General features: G+C 33.0%; 2 protein-coding genes across 2 annotated transcripts; both read left to right on the top strand.

Moving 5' to 3' along the window:
* Window positions 1–3,151: 3,151 nt before the first annotated feature.
* LOC111457927 (cytochrome c oxidase subunit 5b-1, mitochondrial-like) lies at window positions 3,152–9,372 on the top strand. Its single transcript, XM_023100379.1, has 6 exons — window positions 3,152–3,481; window positions 3,793–3,875; window positions 4,205–4,255; window positions 8,045–8,111; window positions 8,251–8,330; window positions 8,878–9,372. The coding sequence occupies exons 1-6, from the start codon at window positions 3,304–3,306 to the stop codon at window positions 8,938–8,940; spliced, it is 522 nt and encodes a 173-aa protein (XP_022956147.1). The 5' UTR covers window positions 3,152–3,303; the 3' UTR covers window positions 8,941–9,372.
* Window positions 9,373–13,669: 4,297 nt separating this feature from the next.
* On the top strand, window positions 13,670–18,661 carry LOC111457963 (boron transporter 4-like). Its single transcript, XM_023100428.1, has 14 exons — window positions 13,670–13,771; window positions 14,268–14,373; window positions 14,483–14,565; window positions 15,246–15,438; window positions 15,510–15,648; window positions 15,932–16,097; window positions 16,188–16,354; window positions 16,491–16,664; window positions 16,749–16,844; window positions 16,936–17,052; window positions 17,208–17,530; window positions 17,753–18,032; window positions 18,134–18,271; window positions 18,388–18,661. The coding sequence occupies exons 2-14, from the start codon at window positions 14,270–14,272 to the stop codon at window positions 18,400–18,402; spliced, it is 1,995 nt and encodes a 664-aa protein (XP_022956196.1). The 5' UTR covers window positions 13,670–13,771; window positions 14,268–14,269; the 3' UTR covers window positions 18,403–18,661.
* Window positions 18,662–21,616: the final 2,955 nt, after the last annotated feature.

The following is a 21,616-nucleotide window of genomic DNA, read 5'->3' as shown; positions in this document are numbered from 1 at the left end:
TAAATTTTATTCTAATAGTTTTATTTAAAATAAAATAAAATAAGAAATAATAGTTAATTATATAAAACTAAATATTGCAATAAAATGGTTGGATATAAATTTTGATAACATTTCTAATCGTTTATAAATATTTTATTTGTAAGTACTTTATTCAAGGCATCTTATATGAATCTTATAATAAATAACTAGCCACGTAAGAAAATTTATTATATATATTAATCTGAGACATTACAATTTTCATCCATAAAATAATTACACATATCTATGTTCATATTTTACTCAATAAAATAAGATATACATAAAAGAAAAAATAATTCTCAATCTAAATAGGATTACAAAATTGATATATATATATATATATAAATAGAGATAAGAATAAGAAATTATTGTCATTGGAAATAGAAACTCCTTCTGAAAAGGAGAGGTGGATTTGTCGGTGTAGTAAAGAAGTGAAGGACACGGAAACAGTAAAAGACAAGCTCCCCCCAAAAAAAATAAGTCCTGCTTATTTAATTATTAATTATTATTATTATTATTATTGCTTTTGGGAACTGAAATTTGGAAGAAAACAAATAAAATTTGGAACAGAAATTGCTTTTGGGGAACTTGTCTGTGGTGCTTGCAAGCTAAGCCAACCCCCCACCCACCCCTCCTCCCTTCCGCTCACCATATTTGAACCTAATCTCCTAATATTAAAAAGCTGAATTTTCTTAATATAAATAGTGATTTTTTTTTTTTTAAAGTCCTAATTAAAGTTTATATTTTATTCAAAATTTTTTCTTTATTTATTTTTTAAAAATAAGGATGTAATTCGGTTGGTCCAAATTGAAATTTATAAATTTGACTAAAAATTTGAATTTCCAATCCAATTGGAAGGTTAGATCGTCAAATACGGCTGACTTGGGGTGCCGTAACGTTTTTTGATGTCTGCATTTTTAAATGTGATATTTTTAGTTTATTTAAGTTTACAAAAAATGTTTTTTTTTTTTATATAGAATTTTTCATTAATTTCATCATAGGGTCGGTTGAACTAACTACAAATGTTTGGTTCTTAATATTTTTAAAATTTTATTTATAAAAAAAAAAAAAAAACATTTCAAGAATAAAAGGTATGTTTGGAAAATCTTTTCAAGTGTTGGTACTTTTAAAAGAAATGGACAGCTAAAAAAGGACACATAAACTAAAATTAAATGGACAGCCACAAAAAAAGGACGATCCTAATTTCTTTTATTTTTTTCCTTTTTTTTCCAATCACAACGTCCTACCCTAAAAAAGAATATTCTTTTAAACATTTATCTCATATTTGCTTGAGTTAGACGATCTTGATCTAGGGGAAGTCATGACATAGTGACCGTGCTTTTCAAATTAGACTAGTCATTTGATTTGGTTTGTTATTACTATATATTGTATGCATACCGATATCAACAGGAGAGTATTTATTGGGTATTTATAATACGCACTCTTTTCAAAATTACTATTAGGTCTTTAAGGTAGCGACATAGGAGTGACAAGTAGGGTTGAGAACTACGAACTGACGACCGAGTCTACAAAAATAAAATGCAAATTTTCACAACAAATAGTGAGTATGTGTAGACAAACCAACCTCTTGAGGGCCAATAGTCTTAGCTCAAATAGAGAACGAGTATGGAAACATGATGACACCTTATGGAGATGCAGGAAAAACATATATCCATTAGTACGCTCAAATGGATCATGTGTCAACAAAGTGATGCCCCACTGCATATCGTTAATACATGCAATGGATTCTATTGCTATAACTTCACTCATAACAGTCCTATGAGCCCAAAGATATTTATTGAAAAGTGGGTGGGATGGTTCAAGAACTGCACATTTTTTGTGGCAAGATATTTTCAATCTTACGGCGTGTTTAACAATTATTACATGTATCATGGAAGTACCAACTTTGGAAGAACGTCAAGAGGTCCATTCATCGCAACGTCTTATGATTACAACACTCCACTTGACGATGAGCATGGGAACCACTATTGATTCAGCGATTGCAAGTACATGATATATTATTTATGAATACATCATAGATATTATATCTTAATATTCTTTCTTTCATGATTTGATTTACCGTATATTTTATTTTTATATATTATTTATGAATACATCGTAGATATTATATCTTAATATTTTTTCCTTGATATATTTTATTTTATTTTTAGAAGGTATTTTCCGCCCAACCTGAAATTTTAAACTTTTAAACAACCTATATTTATTTATTCATTTAAAATTAGTATAAAACTAAATTACAATAACTCCACTTATGAGTTATCATGGCTTTGTTAAAAACCTCATACCAATAGAGAGAATTCCTTGATATAAACCCATGATCATTTCCTAAATTAGCCGATGTGGGACTTTCATCTTCCAACGATAACATTTCATTAAATTTTATTTTTTATATATTAAAATAAAACTAAAAATTTCACTTTATTGGCACGCGCTAGTCGTCACGAGAAATAAATTTGTAACTTGGGTGTGTAAATCCCATTTTAGAATAAATATTTAAAAATAATAATAAATATTTTGTTGAGTTCCATTCAATAATAAGAATTAATTCTTTTTTTCCATAATATCAAATTCGTTACATCATAAATAACAAAAAATAAAAATAAATAAATATTTGTATGAAGCAAAACTCTAACGTTACAATTTGGTAGATATATTATTTTTAAATGTCCACATTTAATGCCTATGTTTTAAATTATTCTTAAAATTAATCTATGACTTTTTAAATAAAATTATTAGTTATAGTATTGTTTTTCCACCAACTTCAATAAAAAAATAATTTTAAATTAATAATTTGGATTAAATTTTACTTTAGAGTAAATTATATCAATTTAAGTTTAAACCTAATTAAATGAGAGAACATGCGTATCATATGAAATTGATAAAATTTAAGTAAAAATAGATAATTTTTTTTTATTTATATTTATGCACAAAAATTTATTTTACTCAAATTAACTAGTTTATAAGGATTTTTCTTTTATTAAAATTAGTGAGTAATTTAGCTGAAATTTAAAATCACATTAATTAAATTTAGAGTATTAATAAAATTTGTATTTTTTCACACGTGCCACATATTTTCACTCGTGTCAAATCATTTTGCTTTGCCCCCATCCATCGCTTCTTACTCTTGACCAGTTCCGCGTTTCTCCTATTTCCAAAAGCATAGAAACTGAAGAGCGAGAGAGTGAAGAAAGGAAGAGCCAAATTCGCCGTCCTAGGGGTGCGACCTGAGATCATAGTCGGAGAAATCACCGATTTCAATCTACGATGTGGAGGAGATTGCTCGCTTCGCAGCTCAAATCCCTCAAATCTCTTCCCTCATCATCGACGCCCGCATCCGCTCCGTTAGGATGCATTTCCAAAGCCACTCGACTCGGTGCTGCTTCTCATGTTTCTCCTTCCGCGCCTGTCTCGCTCTTCGCTCGCTATTACGCCTCTGATTCTGGTAGATCTTGCTGTTTTATTTGGATTTTATAGTATGTCTCTGTATGTATGAAGAATCTACGATACGATTGCGAATCTGGAATTGGTCGTTTGGTTGTTAATCGATTAGAATGTATACGCGTTGAATGTTATGTATTGTACAGTCTGTGTCACTGTATGTGTGAATCTACTATTGGTCTCGTGGTTATTTATTAATTAGAATGTATACTCGTGGATTGTTACTGTTTTACGGTCTGTTTCGCTGTATGTGTGGATCTATAATATGAGCACGAATGTGGTCTTGATGTCTTGTGTTTAAATTTATTTTTTTAGCTGGTACTGGTGTGAAGAAAGTTGAGGATGTAATGCCAATCGCAACCGGACACGAGCGTGAAGAGCTTGAAGCTTCGCTTGAGGTGAAATTTATTGTATTTCTTGATTACCTGGATTTCTTTCCGTTGCGGGTTCCTTTCCCCCCACCCCATTTTATGATGTGAAATGTACCGGACTAAGGAGTAGTTTAAAATTTATACCTTAATTTATCGATTCATTTTCATTTTCGAACTGTGTCTGGTATTGCAATTTTCAGTTTCGGAAAGGCAGGTTAAACTATATAGATTCGTTGATCGATTCATTTTCATTTTCAAACTCTCTGGCTTATGTTAATATTTTGATAGGCTGGCCTCTGATGGATGTATTTCTCATTTGGACGTGAGTCTCATTTCGGTTCGTTTAACCTTTGCAGGGAAAGGACATCCTTGACATAAACCATCCTGTTGGCCCTTTTGGAACTAAGGTTGGTGTAGTTTGCGATTAATTTTGTCTTCTCTTGTTTTTGTTTGTTGGAAGTAACTCGGATGCTTTGGCTTTTATTCAAGGTTCATTCCATGTAGCTTTCAATGCATGACGAGAGCAATATTTATTGAGTTTATTACTTTCACTTGAATTTAAGCTGCAGTTTTGTTATGCTATCACGATATCTTCTCTGGTTAAACTATTTCATTGAGGTCTCAGACACAACCATTTCGTTGAGGTCTCAGACACTCAAGATATTTGAAAAGTGATTGTTCTGAATTTTGGTTTCCAGTCCTTTTTCCCGCTCCTCTTCTGATTATCCATTCCATATCTTTCTTTAATGCTACATGGCATATCATAGCTTGTTATTGCAGTGTAATTGAGAATACCTAGGAAGGTTCTATTTTTTTAAAAACATTTTTTAAGAATCCAAGCTTTTATTAAGAAAAATGAAAGAAAGAACATATAAGAGCATACAGTAAAAGAAAGAACGTATAAGAGCATACAAAAAAAAACTATGTCCACAAAGAAAAGAACACCAATTCAAAAATAATAAAATAAAGCTCATTATACAGATAGGTCGGGTAACAGGATGCTAAGATAAGGAATTCTTTCCTCTTTATCAAACAGAAAATCTCCCCAACTGGTTTGAATTAGAAAAGAAGTAAAATGCTAAATGCTTTGACTTTGTGCTACATTTAGAAGCAAAAAAATAGGCAAGTTCCTCAATATCTGTCTCATCTCTAACATTCTCTCTAAGATTTTATTGTTCTGCACTAGCCTGCTAACCTAAATCAAATCTGGAGAATAAAGTCATTTAGAGAATTTACAGCTTCCTTTTAAGGCTATAACCAACAATCTTAGGCTTGCGTTCTAACCCTACCTTTTGCATCTTGAATCAAGTCTGTTCCTTTTGAACCATTTTAATTTTATCTGGCTTAGGTGGTTTTTTGTTTTGGAAAGTTAAATGCTTGTGATTGGCTGCAACAACTGTCTCTGTTGTTTCCTTCCTCTGAAGTCTGAACCTTAAACTGTTGATCAATTGTTTCAAAGCACATGAATTGGCGCTTAAAATTCTCTGTGTTGTGATCTTTTCATTTTTGGGTCAGTTCCTCTTTCACTTCGACATTTTTTCGGGTACTTGAAAAGATATGCAATTTCTCTGTAGTTTGGATATGCTTGGAAGATAACCAATCAATGACAGAATGCCTTTTCATTTTGGATATGTTAGTTTCAATTCGTTGCGCAATTTGATTAGAAAATTTTCAACTCATTTTGTAACTCGTCAATGGTGGAATGCCTTTTGGTTTTGGATATATCAGTTTCAACTGTTTGCACAATTTGGTTAGAAGCTTTTCACCTCGTTTTGGAAGTTAATTTTGTAATTGGACAGTTGTTTGAGGAAATAATCTTATTGGTTTAAGAATGTATCAAGAAATGGCCACATCGGTTGAGGGGCCTGGGTGTCAAACCTTGGCTTAGACCTTTGGCTGGAAGACTTCTCCTTAGTGTCTTTTAAAGTTGGAATATAGTTGCATGAAGTAAGGTCTCTCTCATCTTTGACGCACCATGATTAGCATAATAGAATCCTTAACATTAAAGGGTAAATAAAACTGAAGCCGAGAGTTCGGGAAACTCTGACTGAAGCACCAGTACTCAATTTACATAAAAAAAAAAAAAAAGTTCAGAAAACTCTGCCTATCTGTTGGATCAATATGACAACCCTTGAAGGGAGTGAATAGGGTTTTAAAAAAAATATATTTTAGTATGCTTAATTTTTCAAATTATCACACTTTTTAGAACAATTTAAAATGTCAATTAACACAAGTACAAAAAGAATAATTCAATTCAAAACAATAAACAATTATCAAGAACAAAAAGAATAATTCAATTCAAAACAATAAACAATTATGAAGAACTTAGTGATTCAGAAGGCATACCAATAAACAATTATGCTTAATTCTTGTTTTAGTCGTAACATCTTTGTTTTCGCTCCAATTTGAGTGATTCAAAAGGCGTTGGAATCGTTATTTCAAGCTCTACACTATGAGCATCTCAAAATACTAAAATTATTAGTAACTAGGATCTGGTTTGTTATCATCAATATATTAATTAATTAATATGAGATTAAGAACCAATTAGAGATAGAACAGTTCAAGAAGAGGTGTTTAGTGGATTCTTCATCTTTCTTTCTTTCTTTTCTTTTCTTTTCTTCTGGAAAGAATGGTTGCATTGGGTAAAACAAAGAGCAGAGATCCTTCTTTGAACACCGATATTGTATACCCTTGGAAGAAAGCTGACTAAAGATATACCTTACAATTTTTAGGAAGCTTGGGTCCGTAAAACCTTTTTTTTTTTTATAACTCCAAGATAATTGAGGGTTATTTTGAAACCACAATATAATAAACAGAGGGAACTGAAAGGGCACCTGAAGGGGAAGTTTGAACTCTCAGAATCCTGGTTTAAGGAGACATGAAGACCGTTCAACATGATACTAAGAATGATTTTCTCTTTGACTTCTCTCTGTTGTTGTTCTTTCTGTTATCTTGAAATGCAAGTTTTGATAATGAATAAAGATTAGCCGCATCCCGTAAGTCTTAATTCAAGGATACAACCACCTACATTGCACTGAAGGTAGTATTTAAGTCAGAAGCTATTCTACCAATTACCCTATCAAAATCTGACTGAATCACTCTTACACAATTGGAACAATAGACTTGTAATCATTTAGCACTAGAGCAAGCTTATGACTGTCGTCCACCATGGGCTTTTAGTGGAAGAATAGGGAACATCCCTTTGTGAATTTCCTGTTGCACTGCTTCTTATTTGCTACCTATCACTATCTGCCATATATCTTCCCTGGGAGATTTTCATAACCACTTGCGAGGTAGGTTAATGTTTTTCCTTTTGATATATGTTATGTTTTAAACCATCATTCATTAGAGAAAGAGTGACGGGAGACCACATCAACCTAACTAGGTGATTACTCCTTTAGCCATTGGAACCTTCCCAAAAGGAATTCCTAATGTCTTTCTCTAAAATTCCATCCATTCAGAGGGAATGTTAGAGATTGAAAGAAAGAATAAGGGAGGTTGGTGAGGATTTTTTTTCTTTGTCAAAAGATGTCTCATTCTCTCCTCTCTCGACAAGCACAATAGTTCTTCAATTAATATAATTGTTTTTTTCTATAAAAAAATCATGAGTTAAGAGGCCATTGATGATATCTGGTTCACATCACTGAAGGTTGAAGAGACTGAGAACTCTAGCAGATTTTCTTTGCAAAATTACCATGAATACAAATGCCTTGATTTTCACTATCCTGATGATAGAACATCAACTTTGGAGAGAGAAATGTTAGGATGAAGAATCTTCTCCCTTTCCAATATTGTATTGTTTTGTTTCTCATTTAAAAATAGTGTTGTTTAAGTGCATCTATGATACAATATGCTAAGCAGATCTATGGTGCATTGCTGCCATCTAAGTGGGTTTTTGCCGAGGTTTCTTCCTTGTTATTAAATTTCTGTTTAGTTCGTACAAGTCTATGATTTTGACTATTCACTTTTATGTTCTTATAAAAAGAAAAAACTATTCACTATGGTTATTGATTTCCTGATCAGTTGTGTGATTATCCAAGGCTTTTCTTTTCTTCTAAGAAAAAGGTTGTAACTTTCTTTGCGTTTTATGGAGTATGTGCTTCACACATAGAAATACTGTGTTGGAGTATGTGAATGAAAGAGATTTTCTTGCATGACTTATTTCTGGGAGAAATCTTATACTTTTGATTCTTTAGGAAGCACCTGCAGTTATCAAGTCATATTATGATGAAAGATTAGTTGGATGCCCTGGAGGTGAAGGCGGTGGGTACTTGCAATCGCCCTTTTCCATGCTTTTTCATCATTTTTGTGCGAGTCTGACGAAATGTTACATAGGCAAATTCTGTGCTCTTCTATTACACATAAGAATTTCAATCTTCTGATGCATACTTTTCAATTGTAGAGGATGAGCATGATGTTGTCTGGTTTCGGCTGAGGAAAGACGTGCCACATGAATGCCCTGTGTGCTCACAGTACTTTGTGGTGAGTATTTATTTTAATTTATTATGTTTTGTTGACATGGTAGAAAGCTGGATATTTTTCCCCATTGTGGGTGGGTGGGGGCAAACTCTGCAACCTTACCTAATTTTCACGATAGTAAAAAGTTGGCATTCTTCAACCAGCATATGCCGAAGTATAGCTCCATTGGAAGGAAAGGACATAATAGTGAAAATACTAAAATGTCAATACCATAACTGTGAAAAGAGTTTTTTTAACTAATCTTGCAAATAGTTTTCAATTTCTTTTTTGATATTTGTCGCCCACTTAACCAAAAATGCTTAGATCGAAAGATTGTTTTTTGAGAAATAAATTATTGACAATATTTTCGTATGCGCATGCGCGCACACATATATATATGTACAAGTGTTCCACTAGTAAACCTACTCTAACATGGCCTTGCAACAATAGGGATTAGAATTTCTCTATCTGCCTCTCTTCCATGTTATCCCACTTTCTCCTTTGATGGAATGGGCTACCGGTGTCCAAAATTACTTTGCAGAATTTTCCTAATCGGAACTTGTGTTCGCAGCTGGAAGTGGTGGGACCTGGAGGATCCCCGGATGGTTTTGGAGATGATGACCACCACCATTGATTGCAAGCATGCCCTTCTCGAAAATAAACCTTTGGCTTTTAGAAGAGACAAATCCCACAATATGCTGCAGTTCTTATTTAAAGCTGTGTTTTGTTTGTTTTCTAATGGTCGTTTTTTTTTTTTTTTTTTTTTTTTTTGCTCTCCTTCAGCAACAAAGGGAATCTTAGTTGTTTCCGAGTCAGTTAGACATTGGTAAGTCATCTGCTAGAAGTTCGGGTTGCTTTTCTTTTTTAGCTTTTCTTCTATGCATATCCAAATAATTGGAGGCATTTCAATTCTTTTCCATTACCTTCCAACCAAACCCATTAATCCTGGAAAGTAATTTCAAGAACTTCCAAAAAAATAAATTGATTCAGGAACCGTGAAATGGCTGTATGGGAGTGGCTTTAGGTACAATTCCTTCCCACTTCTATTGCAAGTCTTAAACTTTTCATGCTTGCCCATTGATCTTCTTGATGTTATTATGGTACATCAAAGTCCTCTCATGATTCTCTTAGAAAACTAACTTTTCATACTTGCCCATTGATCTTCTTGATGTTATTATGGTACATCAAAGTCCTCTTGTGATTCTCTTAGAAAACTTTGTGATGCTGTCGCGTAGTTCGGACTAAGGAGATGAAGAAACTGTTAGCCAATGCATTATTATTTGCACCATAATGAACAGGAGAAGTCCTCAGTCATCTGATTCTTTTGGTGTTGAAAAATGTATGTTGAACTTTCTGGATAAAAATTAATCAAATTGAATGTTGGATTTTTCACAATCAAATCCTTTTTGATGACTAATAATTGCAAATTTTAATAAGAAAAATCATTAAGTTTGAAATTTCCATCCCAAGATTCATTGAATGTCACTTTAGAAACGACGCAAAAAATTCTCACGACTTTCTAGAAAATGGATTACTGTTTCAAAATGTGAACTCAAAAGGGAAAAGAATCCAGATATGGTAATCCAGAAATTTCTTTATTTTAATCTTTGATTAAGGAATTATATTTAATAAAATTGGATTTTTTTTTTTTTACAAAGCTCATTTTTTTCCATAAAATAAGGAAATTAATTATGGGGGACAAAAATAAAACATAAAAACAAATGGAAAAGACCCAACTTTTCAATCTCATAGAAGATGTTTCCAAATTGGTCAGTTCAACCATATGAACACATTGAACACATTTCTGAATCTTGAATATTATGCCGAGTTTAACACTGTTGGATGAAAGTCCCACGTACGGCTCCTCGTTCAATTATTTTGAATTTATTGGGCTCTTCTATCATTCATTAATTTAACACTATCCCCATTAGTATATTTTTAGAAATATTATTTACTTTCTTTAATATATTTATATAGTATATATATTTATATATAGTATTTTCTAAAAATTATATATTCTACTTAATAAATGAAAAGAATGAAATTATTTCATGTTTAAATTATAACATTTTCAAGTTATAAAATTTATTTATACTTTACTTGTTTTCTTTTATACTTGGTCTTGAAGTAGAAAACATTCCATATGTTCCTAATACCTTCTTTCAATAGGGCTTCCGCTTTAGGGGTGAATGTCTTGGTGGAAGATATTTTTCTTGAAACTAAGGTTTATTCGTTTTTACGTAAGTACGTAACTCAACGAGAAATTTTGGGAAGCCCAAAGCAAAACCATGATAGTTTATCTAACAATATCACATCATTGTGGAGAATCGTGTTCCCCTGGAAAATACCACAAAAACTCTCTCTCTCTACACACATACATCACACATGGAATAACCTTACTCAAATCACTATCTTTAAATCACTATCTTTGAATAAATGGAACACCGACTTAGGTATGCAAGCACGTGGGAAGAATATTTGAAGCAACCAACATAATTATATAGTTGAGAATACAGAAATTTAGCATAAAAAAACTATGTTTGTATAAGAGGGATGGGAAGAGAGAGATTTTTACATAATTTAATGAACCAATGTTACCTAAAAAAACCAACAAATAAGAACATCAGCTTTTGAGAAAATTAGGCTTTGCTTTTTTGACTATTTTGATATAAACCTCATGTTTGTAGGGTACATATATGGAGTTCAAATGCTATGATTCCTAATCAAATAGGGTGGGAGAGAAATGGGAAGTTTTTTTTTTTCTTTTTTTTTTTTTGGTATAATTATCGTAAGGTATTAGTTTTAGAATTTGAGTTTTCGGGTATTTTAGCATGGTATTGACGTAAAGAGTATGGTCGAGAACTTCGAGTATTGTGTGAAGATAGTTTGATGGCTACAATATGAAAGTCACATTCAACGGGAATTTAGATTGAAACTTCTAACATGGTTTAGCTTGAGATCAACATAGCAAGAACAAACACGGATTGATGAACCTAGTAGCTTGGCTAGACAACTAGTTGACTGCTTTTCACAAAGCCTCATGATCGTTGAACCGATGTTGTGTTGTTCAATCCCCTTTGGGTATAGCTCAATGTTATTGCGTCGGATTGTCGATTGTATGATGGTTTCATTGGTGGGTCCCAACGATAGAGCTCGTTGAACGTGCCTACGATTGGCCCGAAATTAATCTAACCCATATTATTGTGTTGATAGGTTCTAGATTTTGAGAATTGGAGCAAGTTGTCAAGCAACTTTGGTGAGGAAATTTGTGATTATCATAACTTAGTTCTATTATTATTTTGTGGGGATTACGCGCTATTTGCACGGGTAATTAGGTACCAAGAACATCGAAAAAGAGTGATCTAGGTCATCTTATGGATTAACCTCACTTTTATTATGTAGTTTCGTAACAGGAATCAGAGTATTTTTTTCGGCCATTAAGAATTGTCCATGGACGAGAACTAGTCACCAGCATACGGGCAAATGGTCAGTGTCTCTATGTGTTAGTCAAAGTCGAGCTAGATGATCTTGATCTAGGGAAGGTCAGGAGACAGTGACCCATTTTAAAAATAAAATTGGTCTCTTAATTTTGCTTCTTATTGCATATCTAATCCTTACAAAATATTTTTAATTCTTATCATTTTTTTCAAAAGTATATCAAAATGATCTAGGTTGGTTTGTGAATATAGATTTATTCATATTGTACATTAATCACATTTATTTATTCATATTCGAACACTTAAGTTTTATTTAGACTATCGATTTTTAAACAAACCTATTTTTAATAAACTTAGTCTTAAAAATTTATAAAAGTTGATCATATATTAAGATTTTTTGTTTTTTTTGACAATGTGATTTTTGATACTTTTATGAAAGTTAAATAGAAAGATCTCGTTTATTAAAATATATTTAATATAAAGAATAAATTAAATAAATATGATGATGTGTTGAATGAGTATATGATATTTATTTGAAATTATCTCAAAAGAATATTTTGAAGATATTGTTGATGACGAATGCTTTATTCGTATAGTATAAGTATTGCTCCGACAAGCCATTCAAGTCAAGTTGACGTGGCTGGCTGCCGGAGTTTTTGTTTATTTTTCTCTACTTATTTTTTAAAAAATACATGATAAAATTTCTTGCTACTTAAAAAAAAAAAAAAAAAAAAAAAAAAAAAAAAAAAAAAAAAAAAAAAANTATATATATATATATATATATATATATATATTTTGTTGAGAGTAGTAATTTATTTAGGTGAATTTAAGTTGATAGTCCCAACACCTTATGGCACGAGCTAACGATAACCATGCACCACCTGTGTCCGTGTTCTCGAAGGCACCCTTCTCTTTCAAGAGGATTCGCGACATGTCAAGCCCTGGTAAGGTTATTCACTTTGCATCGAATTAAACCACATGCTCCACCGCTTGTACAGGCCCCCATCAATTCCCTTTAGTTTCATTCTTGCAAACGTACTCCCCAGGCGGGATACTTAACGCGTTAGCTACAACACTACACGAGTCGATACGCACAACACCTAGTATCCATCGTTTCGTCTCTCAATGTCAGTATCAGTCCAACAGAGCACTTTAAAATAAAATGAAATGAAAAGAAAAAAAAAATCTAAAAAATTAATTCTTACAGTAAATTTATTAGGTTGTATCAATTTATACCAAAAATTTTAATTTCATGAATTTGAACGTGTTAGCAATCTTTTACCTTCATATATCCATTAATTCGAATAAAATAAAGTCTTTCACTTTCTATTCAAGTGCCAGCATTTGGACTTTTTATTTTTTCTTTTTTTGGCTCGTAACAACTCAGAGAAATATTACCTTCCAATTCAAAAAACGAGTAAAACTCCTTTTGACAGCTCAATCCTCACGATAAGAATTTGTATGTCAATCCTGCCTAAAAATTTCTGAACGTGATCAATCAAGCCCCATGTTTTAGTAGATGATAGACGATGATCCTTCTTTTCTCTTGTTCTTCTAAATTTAATTTTGGCCGGGAGTTATGTAATGAGGATATTTTCCGTGTAATTTATTTTTTTCTATAAATGCAAAATTCTTTACCAAAATTGCATATATTTTATAATTCAATTTTTTTATTTTTTATTAGAGCATTAAGTTTGTAATATTTTTAAAGTTTAAAGCCAAGATTCGTACATTTAGAGTTAAAAATAATACAAAAATTTATTTATTTTCCCTCTAATTTTAATGTACAACAAATGAATTAATAGGTCTCAATTTTTGAAGAACGCAGCGTTTAATTGGCCAGCTTGAGAGTGTACGGTTACAAGAATTTGTTACGCCGCAGAGAATCAAAACTCATGATTCTCGCGGGTCTTTTTAAAGACGTCGCTCGGAAACTTGACTGCCTAGTCCTTCACTAATCACAACTACAAGACGCCAATTGAATCAGAACCACTGCAATTCCTTCGCTGTAAAACTCCACAATCTCCGGCAAGTTTTCCGGCATTATTTTCCGATGAATCGCCTTCTCTTTTCCTTTATCATTGCTCACTTGCATGTAGCTATTATGTTGTTATACTTTTCATGTTTGTTTTTCTTTTTTCTTTTTCTTCCATATGAGCAGCTTTGTGTTGTAATGTACATCTAAGCATAGTTTGTGATTCTGTTCGTTATGAATCGGATTTGTTTTTCCCCTGTTCTGGTCGAAGAGTCGCTTTGGATTAATATGTTTGGTTTTTATGGAAAACTGAATAGGCAATTGGAATTTGAGCATTCGAGATTTGTGTGTATGTTCACGTCTTTCTGCTATGGTGTGATTTTCTCGAGAAACGGAAGAATCTCACTATCGCGGATACTTTATTTCGTATTTCTCTCCATTAATGGATGGAGTTCAGTACTGACTGCAATCCGAGCTTCTTGTAGTCGTATTTTTATGCTCCTATTCAGTGTTTGTTTTCCTAAATGCACTTTTACCTCTTCAATACAGAAATGGAGAATCTCAGGACTCCATTTAGGGGTATTGTGGATGATATCAGAGGAAGAAAAGCCTGTTATAAGCAAGATTGGGTTGATGGTCGACTTTCAGGAATCGGGTAATTTGTGAAGACTTTAATTATTTTTAGTATTTGATTCAGCTCTGTTTAACTCGCGTTTGATGCTGCTTTTTAATTAATTTCCAGTTTTCTTTTGATGGTTTGACAGAATTTTGGCCCCAACTGCCTACGTTTTTTTCGCTTCTGCACTTCCTGTCATTGCTTTCGGTGCGCAACTGAGCCGAGATACAGGTTGGTTAAATTTTGATTAATTGTTCTACACTATGTAAACCTTGCTGACCCATATCTTTTACGTAAAATCAGAACTAAAAATAGAGAAAATGGATGGCTAAACTAGAACCTTTTACTTTCTGATCATTGTATCCTTGATAGAAATACCAATCACAGAGAATTCTAATATTGAAGCTGCATCATCCAAACTAGATAATATTGATGAAAATTAAAGATTCTCGTCTGTTCATAATTAAAAGAATTATTAAAAAAAGTCGTTCTTTTACAGTTTTTTCAGAATCTAAAAGTATATTTTGAAAAAGATTTCTTAAAATTGCTTTATTATGATTTATTGTATCCGTTAGCTTACATATATTGCGTGAAGGAAAAAGAAAGAAGTAATTTTTGGAAAAGGCAGTTTGCTATGAAAACATCTTAAACCACAGGTAGTTTCACATTTTTAAGCTTTAGCATTGTTAACCATGCATCCATTATATCATAATCTAATCATTTGAAAAACTTCAAAAAAAAAAAAAAACAAAACAAAACAAAAAGTGTTCCCAATTTTCTATAACAAATGAAATGAAATGAAACAAAAAGTGTTCACAGAATATTTGACCTCTTTCTAAATTTTTGTAATTTACTATCATCCATGTGGAATGTGGACTGCTTACTTTGGTATATTGATTATTGTTCCATAGATGGAAGCTTGAGTGCAGTAGAAACATTGGCTTCCACAGCCATTTGTGGCATCCTTCATTCAATTCTTGGTGGGCAGCCTCTCCTAATTGTAGGTGTTGCAGAACCTACAATTATTATGTATACCTATTTGTACAATTTTAGCAAGGATAGGAAAGATATAGGGGGAGACCTCTTCTTGGCTTGGGCCGGATGGTAAGCTGCCAATTTTTTAACTACAGATGTAAAGGCTTCGGTATGGCAGAATATTGACTTTTGTTCTACAGGGTTTGCGTCTGGACAGCCCTCTTGCTGTTTCTTCTTGCTATATTCAATGCTTCCAGACTAATCAACAGATTTACAAGGATTGCAGGGGAGCTTTTTGGCATGTTAATCTCCGTTCTGTTCATTCAAGAAGCTATTAAGGTGTGTTTAAGTAGGAAGGGAATTTACTTTTTTTATTACTCAAGTTGTAGTTAGATTGAGGTAGGTAGTTTAAAACTCATTGAATGATAAAATATAAATTGTCAATATTTATTCGTTATTATTGATTCTTTTTTATGGTGTAAATTTCAAATTCTTAATTCTTACATTCTACAGTGTCCAAGAAGATAATACTTTATGAGTTGAAACTTTGAATTTACAATATAGTTTTATATGTAATAATAATAATAATTTTCCACTGATGGCTCAGTTTTGAATCATTCAGGGAGTGTTGAGTGAATTTGAAGTTCCCCATGCTGAGGATAAAAGTTTAGAGAAATATCAATTTCATTGGCTTTACACGAATGGATTACTGGGAATCATATTTACTTTTGGCCTTCTCTATACTGCCTTGAAGAGCAGAAAGGCAAGATCATGGTTGTATGGGACAGGTTTGTCAATGCAACGCAGATTGATTCTCTTGTGCAATTACTCCCATGAACGTTCTAAGCATACTTATAAACTCTCACTGTGTCCCATAGGCTGGCTAAGGAGTTTCATTGCAGACTACGGAGTTCCTCTGATGGTTCTAGTATGGACTGCACTATCATTTGCTGTACCAAGCAAAGTCCCCTCTGGAGTTCCTAGAAGACTTCAAAGTCCTTTGGCATGGCAATCTACTTCTCTGCACCATTGGACAGTTGTCATGGTAACTCCTCTGCCCTTAGCATTTTAGTCTGAGGTCTTGTAGTGTATGGTTTACCTTGAAGAGACTTTTAAAAGGTATTTTTATATGAACTCATATTTCTTCCTTAGTGAAAGCTAATAGTTCTTGTTTCTTACAGGACATGGGGAAGATACCTCCCGCATACATTTTTGCGGCCTTTATTCCTGCTGTAATGATTGCAGGACTTTATTTTTTTGATCATAGTGTTGCATCGCAGCTGGCACAGCAAAAGGAGTTTAATCTCAAGAACCCTTCTGCATACCACCATGACATCATGTTGCTGGGGTTTATGGTAATTTCTACATGAAACTGCTGGTAAGTGACTGTCATCAAGTTCCAAGATAAACTAACTCTATGTAATGGAAAATAATTTCAGACGTTGCTTTGCGGATTAATCGGGCTTCCTCCTTCAAATGGGGTTTTGCCACAGTCCCCCATGCACACCAAGTGTCTTGCAACTCTCAGAAGGCGTGTAAGTCTTCAATTACCAAGGAGTGAAATGTAAGTACTTCACTTATGTTTAGTCATATTAGATGCTTAGTTTTACTTATCATGGATTGTAGTTGATGCGAAGGAAGATGGTAGAAAGTGCAAAGGAAGGCATAAAAAGGAAAGCTAGTGATTCCGAAATCTACGGTCAAATGCAAGCTGTGTTCTTAGAAATGGAGAGCAGCCCAATTGTATGTCTTTTGGTTGTCAAACATGAAATTGCTCTTTTAACTTCTTATTACTGACAGCGACTGCAATTGTTTATCCTTTATCACTTCTCAAATCTGAACTTGAGTTGCTGGAAAATGTTGCGAATAACATTCTGATCCTTTATGGTGTTGGGCAGACGACATCAGTAGTCAAAGAGCTGGAAGATTTGAAGGAGGCAATCATGAAAGGTGATACTAATCATGAAAACACTAAGGATACATTTGACCCAGAGAAGCATATTGATGCTTATCTTCCTGTTCGAGTGAACGAGCAAAGATTGAGCAATCTGCTGCAATCACTTCTGGTGGCAGCATCAGTGTTTGCTTTACCAGCAATAAAGAAGATACCAACATCAGTTCTCTGGGGATATTTTGCGTACATGGCCATCGACAGTCTACCTGGAAACCAATTTTGGGAAAGGATTTTACTTCTCTTTGTAATGCCTAGTCGACGTTACAAGTAAGCTTTTCGTACCCACTTAGACATATACAGTTTTGACTTAAGACTTGCTAATCCATTACTCTTTCAACTTCCATTATGGTTTCTTAATTATGATTCACCTATTGTTGCCTAGTCTTACCTTTATTTAGTTAGCGGTATTGATTTTTCTTATCATGAGCTATTTGATTTTCTTAAACAGCTAACTTCTGTTGTGGTTGTCGATATTTTCTCTTTTTCCAGGGTCTTAGAAGGCTTTCATGCTTCCTTTGTGGAGTCTGTGCCATTCAAATACATAGCCGCATTCACTCTATTCCAATTTGTATATTTTCTCATTTGTTATGGAGTGACTTGGATCCCCATAGCTGGAGTGTTGTTTCCTTTGCCTTTCTTCCTCCTCATTGGCATAAGACATCGCATCCTTCCCAAGCTACTCCAACCCCGTTATTTGCAGGAGCTCGACGCAGCTGAGTATGAAGAACTAACCGGTACTCCGACTGTCTCGCTTAGCCTTTCTATCAAGGTACATCAGATCCATCCTCTATATCATAGTTTATAGTCTCTAAAACTTCTATCTTTCTGCATAAAACGCTGGCTTATTTTTTTTTTTCTTTTCTTTGATAGGAAATGAATACCCCTCAAATGGTTAATAATGAAGATGAAGTTGAAATATGTGATGCTGAAATACTAGATCAGTTGACAACCCACAGAGGGGAGTTGAAGGTTAGAGCTAAAAGCTTCAACGAGGATAGACAGGGTCAGGTATAAAATACAGAAACTTCCTATCTCTTTCAAAGATCAAAATTGTTAGCAATCGATGAAGAAGTAGGCACTCAATTGGATGATACTTCACAATCATGTATGCTTCCCTTTTGCAGATCCATCCCGACTAAGGCATTGGCGATGACAAATACTAAAGTTGACTTAAAAGTGATACAAAAATCATGTGGGTATGTATCTATCCCCTTGTGATGGTATTGGAAATTGAAGGTTAAGTAGGAAGGATTTTATAGAAGCTTATAGGAACTTCCTTCTAAAGATTGATGGCTAATACAAGAAATCTACTGTTATCTTTTCATATAAGAACAATTTGTAATCCAAGCTTATAGTAGTTGGTTATCAAATACATCTGTGGGTTTGCTACTGTTTCAAGGTTGATCCACATATATATATATTTTTTTCAGTTTTTTTTTTTGTTCATTTAATGATAATTGATTATATAGATAAGGAAATAACAACCCTCAGTAATGATATGACTACGTATAGTTTATTTGATGTATCTACTTCCATGTATGTAAATTTTATGACCATGTGTATGACTCTAGAGGCATCATGAATTGTATGACTCAAGAGACAATAGGAGTTGAAATATTTTATATAGTATGTCTGAAATATCATGATTATGTATGTTAACTTCGTAGAGAATGTATCTCATGCTAATATGGAAGTAGTATGTGTCGTCCTATAGACCCATGAATTTTTTGTAGGACCTCATGCATATTCTATGTACGTGGAGCATGGATTACTTATTCATACATATAAAAATGATTTTGGGTTCTAGTTATTTTGTGGTTTGGTTGCACGAGAGTGCATTGGCCTATATTTTGGTTTAGGGTTCATATGTTGACATCAATTCCAATACCTATGTTGCTATCGTCCCGAACAATAATTTTACAATCGATGAGCCACCTACCTTATTAAAAACAATGCATAGATATGAATTGAAAAACTTTATTTAGGTTTTTGTAATATAAGTTATTTATATATCCCATTTATCTTTTTGAACGATAAATAATGGATGAACGAGAATGTTAATTAATTATACATAATTCTAATAACAACATTTTTGAAGTCCAAATAGGTTTTTTTTTTTTTTTTTTTGGAATTGGAAGTTGATGGACCACACAGTAACGTATTACCTAAACAAAACATACATTCTTACATTATTAGAAAAGTAATTCTTTTAAGTGCCTAAGTAGGAAGATTCCTAACATCCATGACGTGGAAGTAATGGGAGAGTTCTCAATTATTATATTTTATTTTATTTTGAGTTCGCGAAAATTCAAATATTATACGTATATCTAAACCGACGTATATGAAGTTATTTCTATTTTTGTTTGTCGACGTTACCAAAATTGTAGAGTTACCAGTTAACTAAGCTAGGGATCGAATAAAAAAAATAGATTTATTGGAGCAAAATTGGTTTAAAAAGATTTTAAAGAAGAAATAATTTAAAAATAGAGTTTAGTATTAATTTTGGGATAATGGTGGAGGAACATAGAAGAGATACCTATCTAAGAAAAAAACTAAGATGGAAACTTTTAAACAAAATAGAATCATTTTCCCCATTAAAATATTTATTTAAACCCAAACCAAAATTTTGAAAAATATAATAATATTGTACTAATTTATTCCTTTCCTTTTTCCTCCAATTATTTAATATTTCAATTAAACACCAAAGCCCAACCAAAAGAAGTTCGGTAATCAATACCTTAAAATTCCTATTCATATTATTCATTTAAAACATCAAGAACATTAATTTTATTTTCTTTTTTTCTTTCTATTCTCAAAACCACAGCCCTTTACAATGGTATAATATTGTCCACTTTGCATAAGCTCTCATGATTTTGTTTTTAGCTTACTCAAAAAACCTTGTACCAATGAACATGTATTCCTTATAAACTCATGATCAACCCCTAAATTAGCCGACGTGGAGATTTCTCTCCCAACAATCCTCAATCGATCTAAATGAATGATACATAATAAATAGTAAAATTATAAGTTTAGTCTAAGAACTTTCATATTTGTATCACGTAGGGTCCATACACAAGATCCCTGAAATTTCAATGTTGTTTAATAGTCCCTAAAAAACTTTAAAAAGTATCTACTAACTTCCTAAACTTTCAATATTGTTTTGAGTCAATAAGTCCTCAAACTTTCAACTCGACTTTTTCAACATTTTTTAAAATTCACAAATCTGTCGACAAAATTTAAAGTCAAGAATCCATTAGGCAGAAAGATCATGAACAAACTTGTAATTGATTATTGAAAAGCAGAAAACATTATCAAAGTACTCAGCTGTGGTTCACAAATGTCTAGTCCATGAATTTGCACCTGCTTCTTGCCTATATTATGCTTTCAATCTACCTAGTCTAGCAAGATGATGAAGTGAATATAAAAAGAAGATTATTAGAGTTGATGTTGTTATAAAAACCTGTTAAGATTCCATCTTTTTTGTTCTAAAATGCATACAACTTTTCTTATTAAGCTCAAATGCTCATAATACCCAATCAGACAAACCGAACGAGAACAAGAACAAGAACTATTTTAATGTCCAACAAAGAATAGTGCCAACAGCATATGTTGTTTCTTGTTTAGAAAAACAATGAGCCCACAATTAAGCACACAGACCAATTCTATAATCAAGTTGGATTATCTCTCCATTTTAAAGGGTGGGTGGTGGAGGAAGAGGAGGAGGAGGAGGAGTTGACAAACAAAAAGGTTGAACTTTCCATAAAGGAAGGAAAAGAGCCCAAACATTGACCAACACACAAAAAGTGTAGATTCTTCTTTGCCATGCACTCACAAGTTGCCTTTTATTTTGAAACAGGTAGTTCAAGCTAAAGCTCTCAAAATCAGATCATTTTTCATAGCCAAGCTTGCATTCATTTGCAACTGAACTAATTCTGAAAAATAGTAATGGAAATTCTCGACAGCCCGACTGCAATGGCTAACATAAGAATGAATCTCAGGGAAGAAGATAAGAAAAGAAAGAAAGAAAGAAAGAAGGCTCCAACCCCACCACTACTCTTGAATCAGTAAAGCCGCAAAAGGGGGGGAGGGGGTGTTGGAAGGGATAGGAATGAAGATAATATTAAGAGAGATATCTGATCCCAAGATGCCTACCCTGTAGAGTTGAAGTTTTCATCATTTTGGGTCTGACTAAAAGTTAGTGGTGTAAAATTGACTGAGACCTTCTACCTAACCTCTGTGTAGCCACTAAGTGGTGAGCGTGTCCTCAAACTCATCTTCTTCAGCTGTAGAATCTATTCCTCACACCCAAATTTTTCTATTCCTTATTGCTGCTATCAGACCCTCCTCCATCAG

This window comes from Cucurbita moschata, unplaced genomic scaffold (genome assembly GCF_002738365.1).
Source record: "Cucurbita moschata cultivar Rifu unplaced genomic scaffold, Cmos_1.0 Cmo_Scf00020, whole genome shotgun sequence".
NCBI classification, from domain to species: Eukaryota; Viridiplantae; Streptophyta; class Magnoliopsida; order Cucurbitales; family Cucurbitaceae; genus Cucurbita; species Cucurbita moschata.
Note: the sequence above shows the minus strand (reverse complement) of the source record. Positions and strands in the feature narration are given on the sequence as shown.

Coding starts and splice junctions, on each gene's coding strand:
- LOC111457927 (XM_023100379.1), top strand. CDS start 3,304: ATGTGGAGGAGATTGCTCGCTTCGCAGCTCAAATCCCTCAAATCTCTT. Junction 3,482..3,792: donor CTATTACGCCTCTGATTCTG/GTAGATCTTGCT, acceptor TTATTTTTTTAG/CTGGTACTGGTGTGAAGAAA. Junction 8,112..8,250: donor ATGCCCTGGAGGTGAAGGCG/GTGGGTACTTGC, acceptor TTTCAATTGTAG/AGGATGAGCATGATGTTGTC.
- LOC111457963 (XM_023100428.1), top strand. CDS start 14,270: ATGGAGAATCTCAGGACTCCATTTAGGGGTATTGTGGATGATATCAGA. Junction 15,439..15,509: donor TTCTTGGCTTGGGCCGGATG/GTAAGCTGCCAA, acceptor TTTGTTCTACAG/GGTTTGCGTCTGGACAGCCC. Junction 15,649..15,931: donor TCATTCAAGAAGCTATTAAG/GTGTGTTTAAGT, acceptor TGAATCATTCAG/GGAGTGTTGAGTGAATTTGA.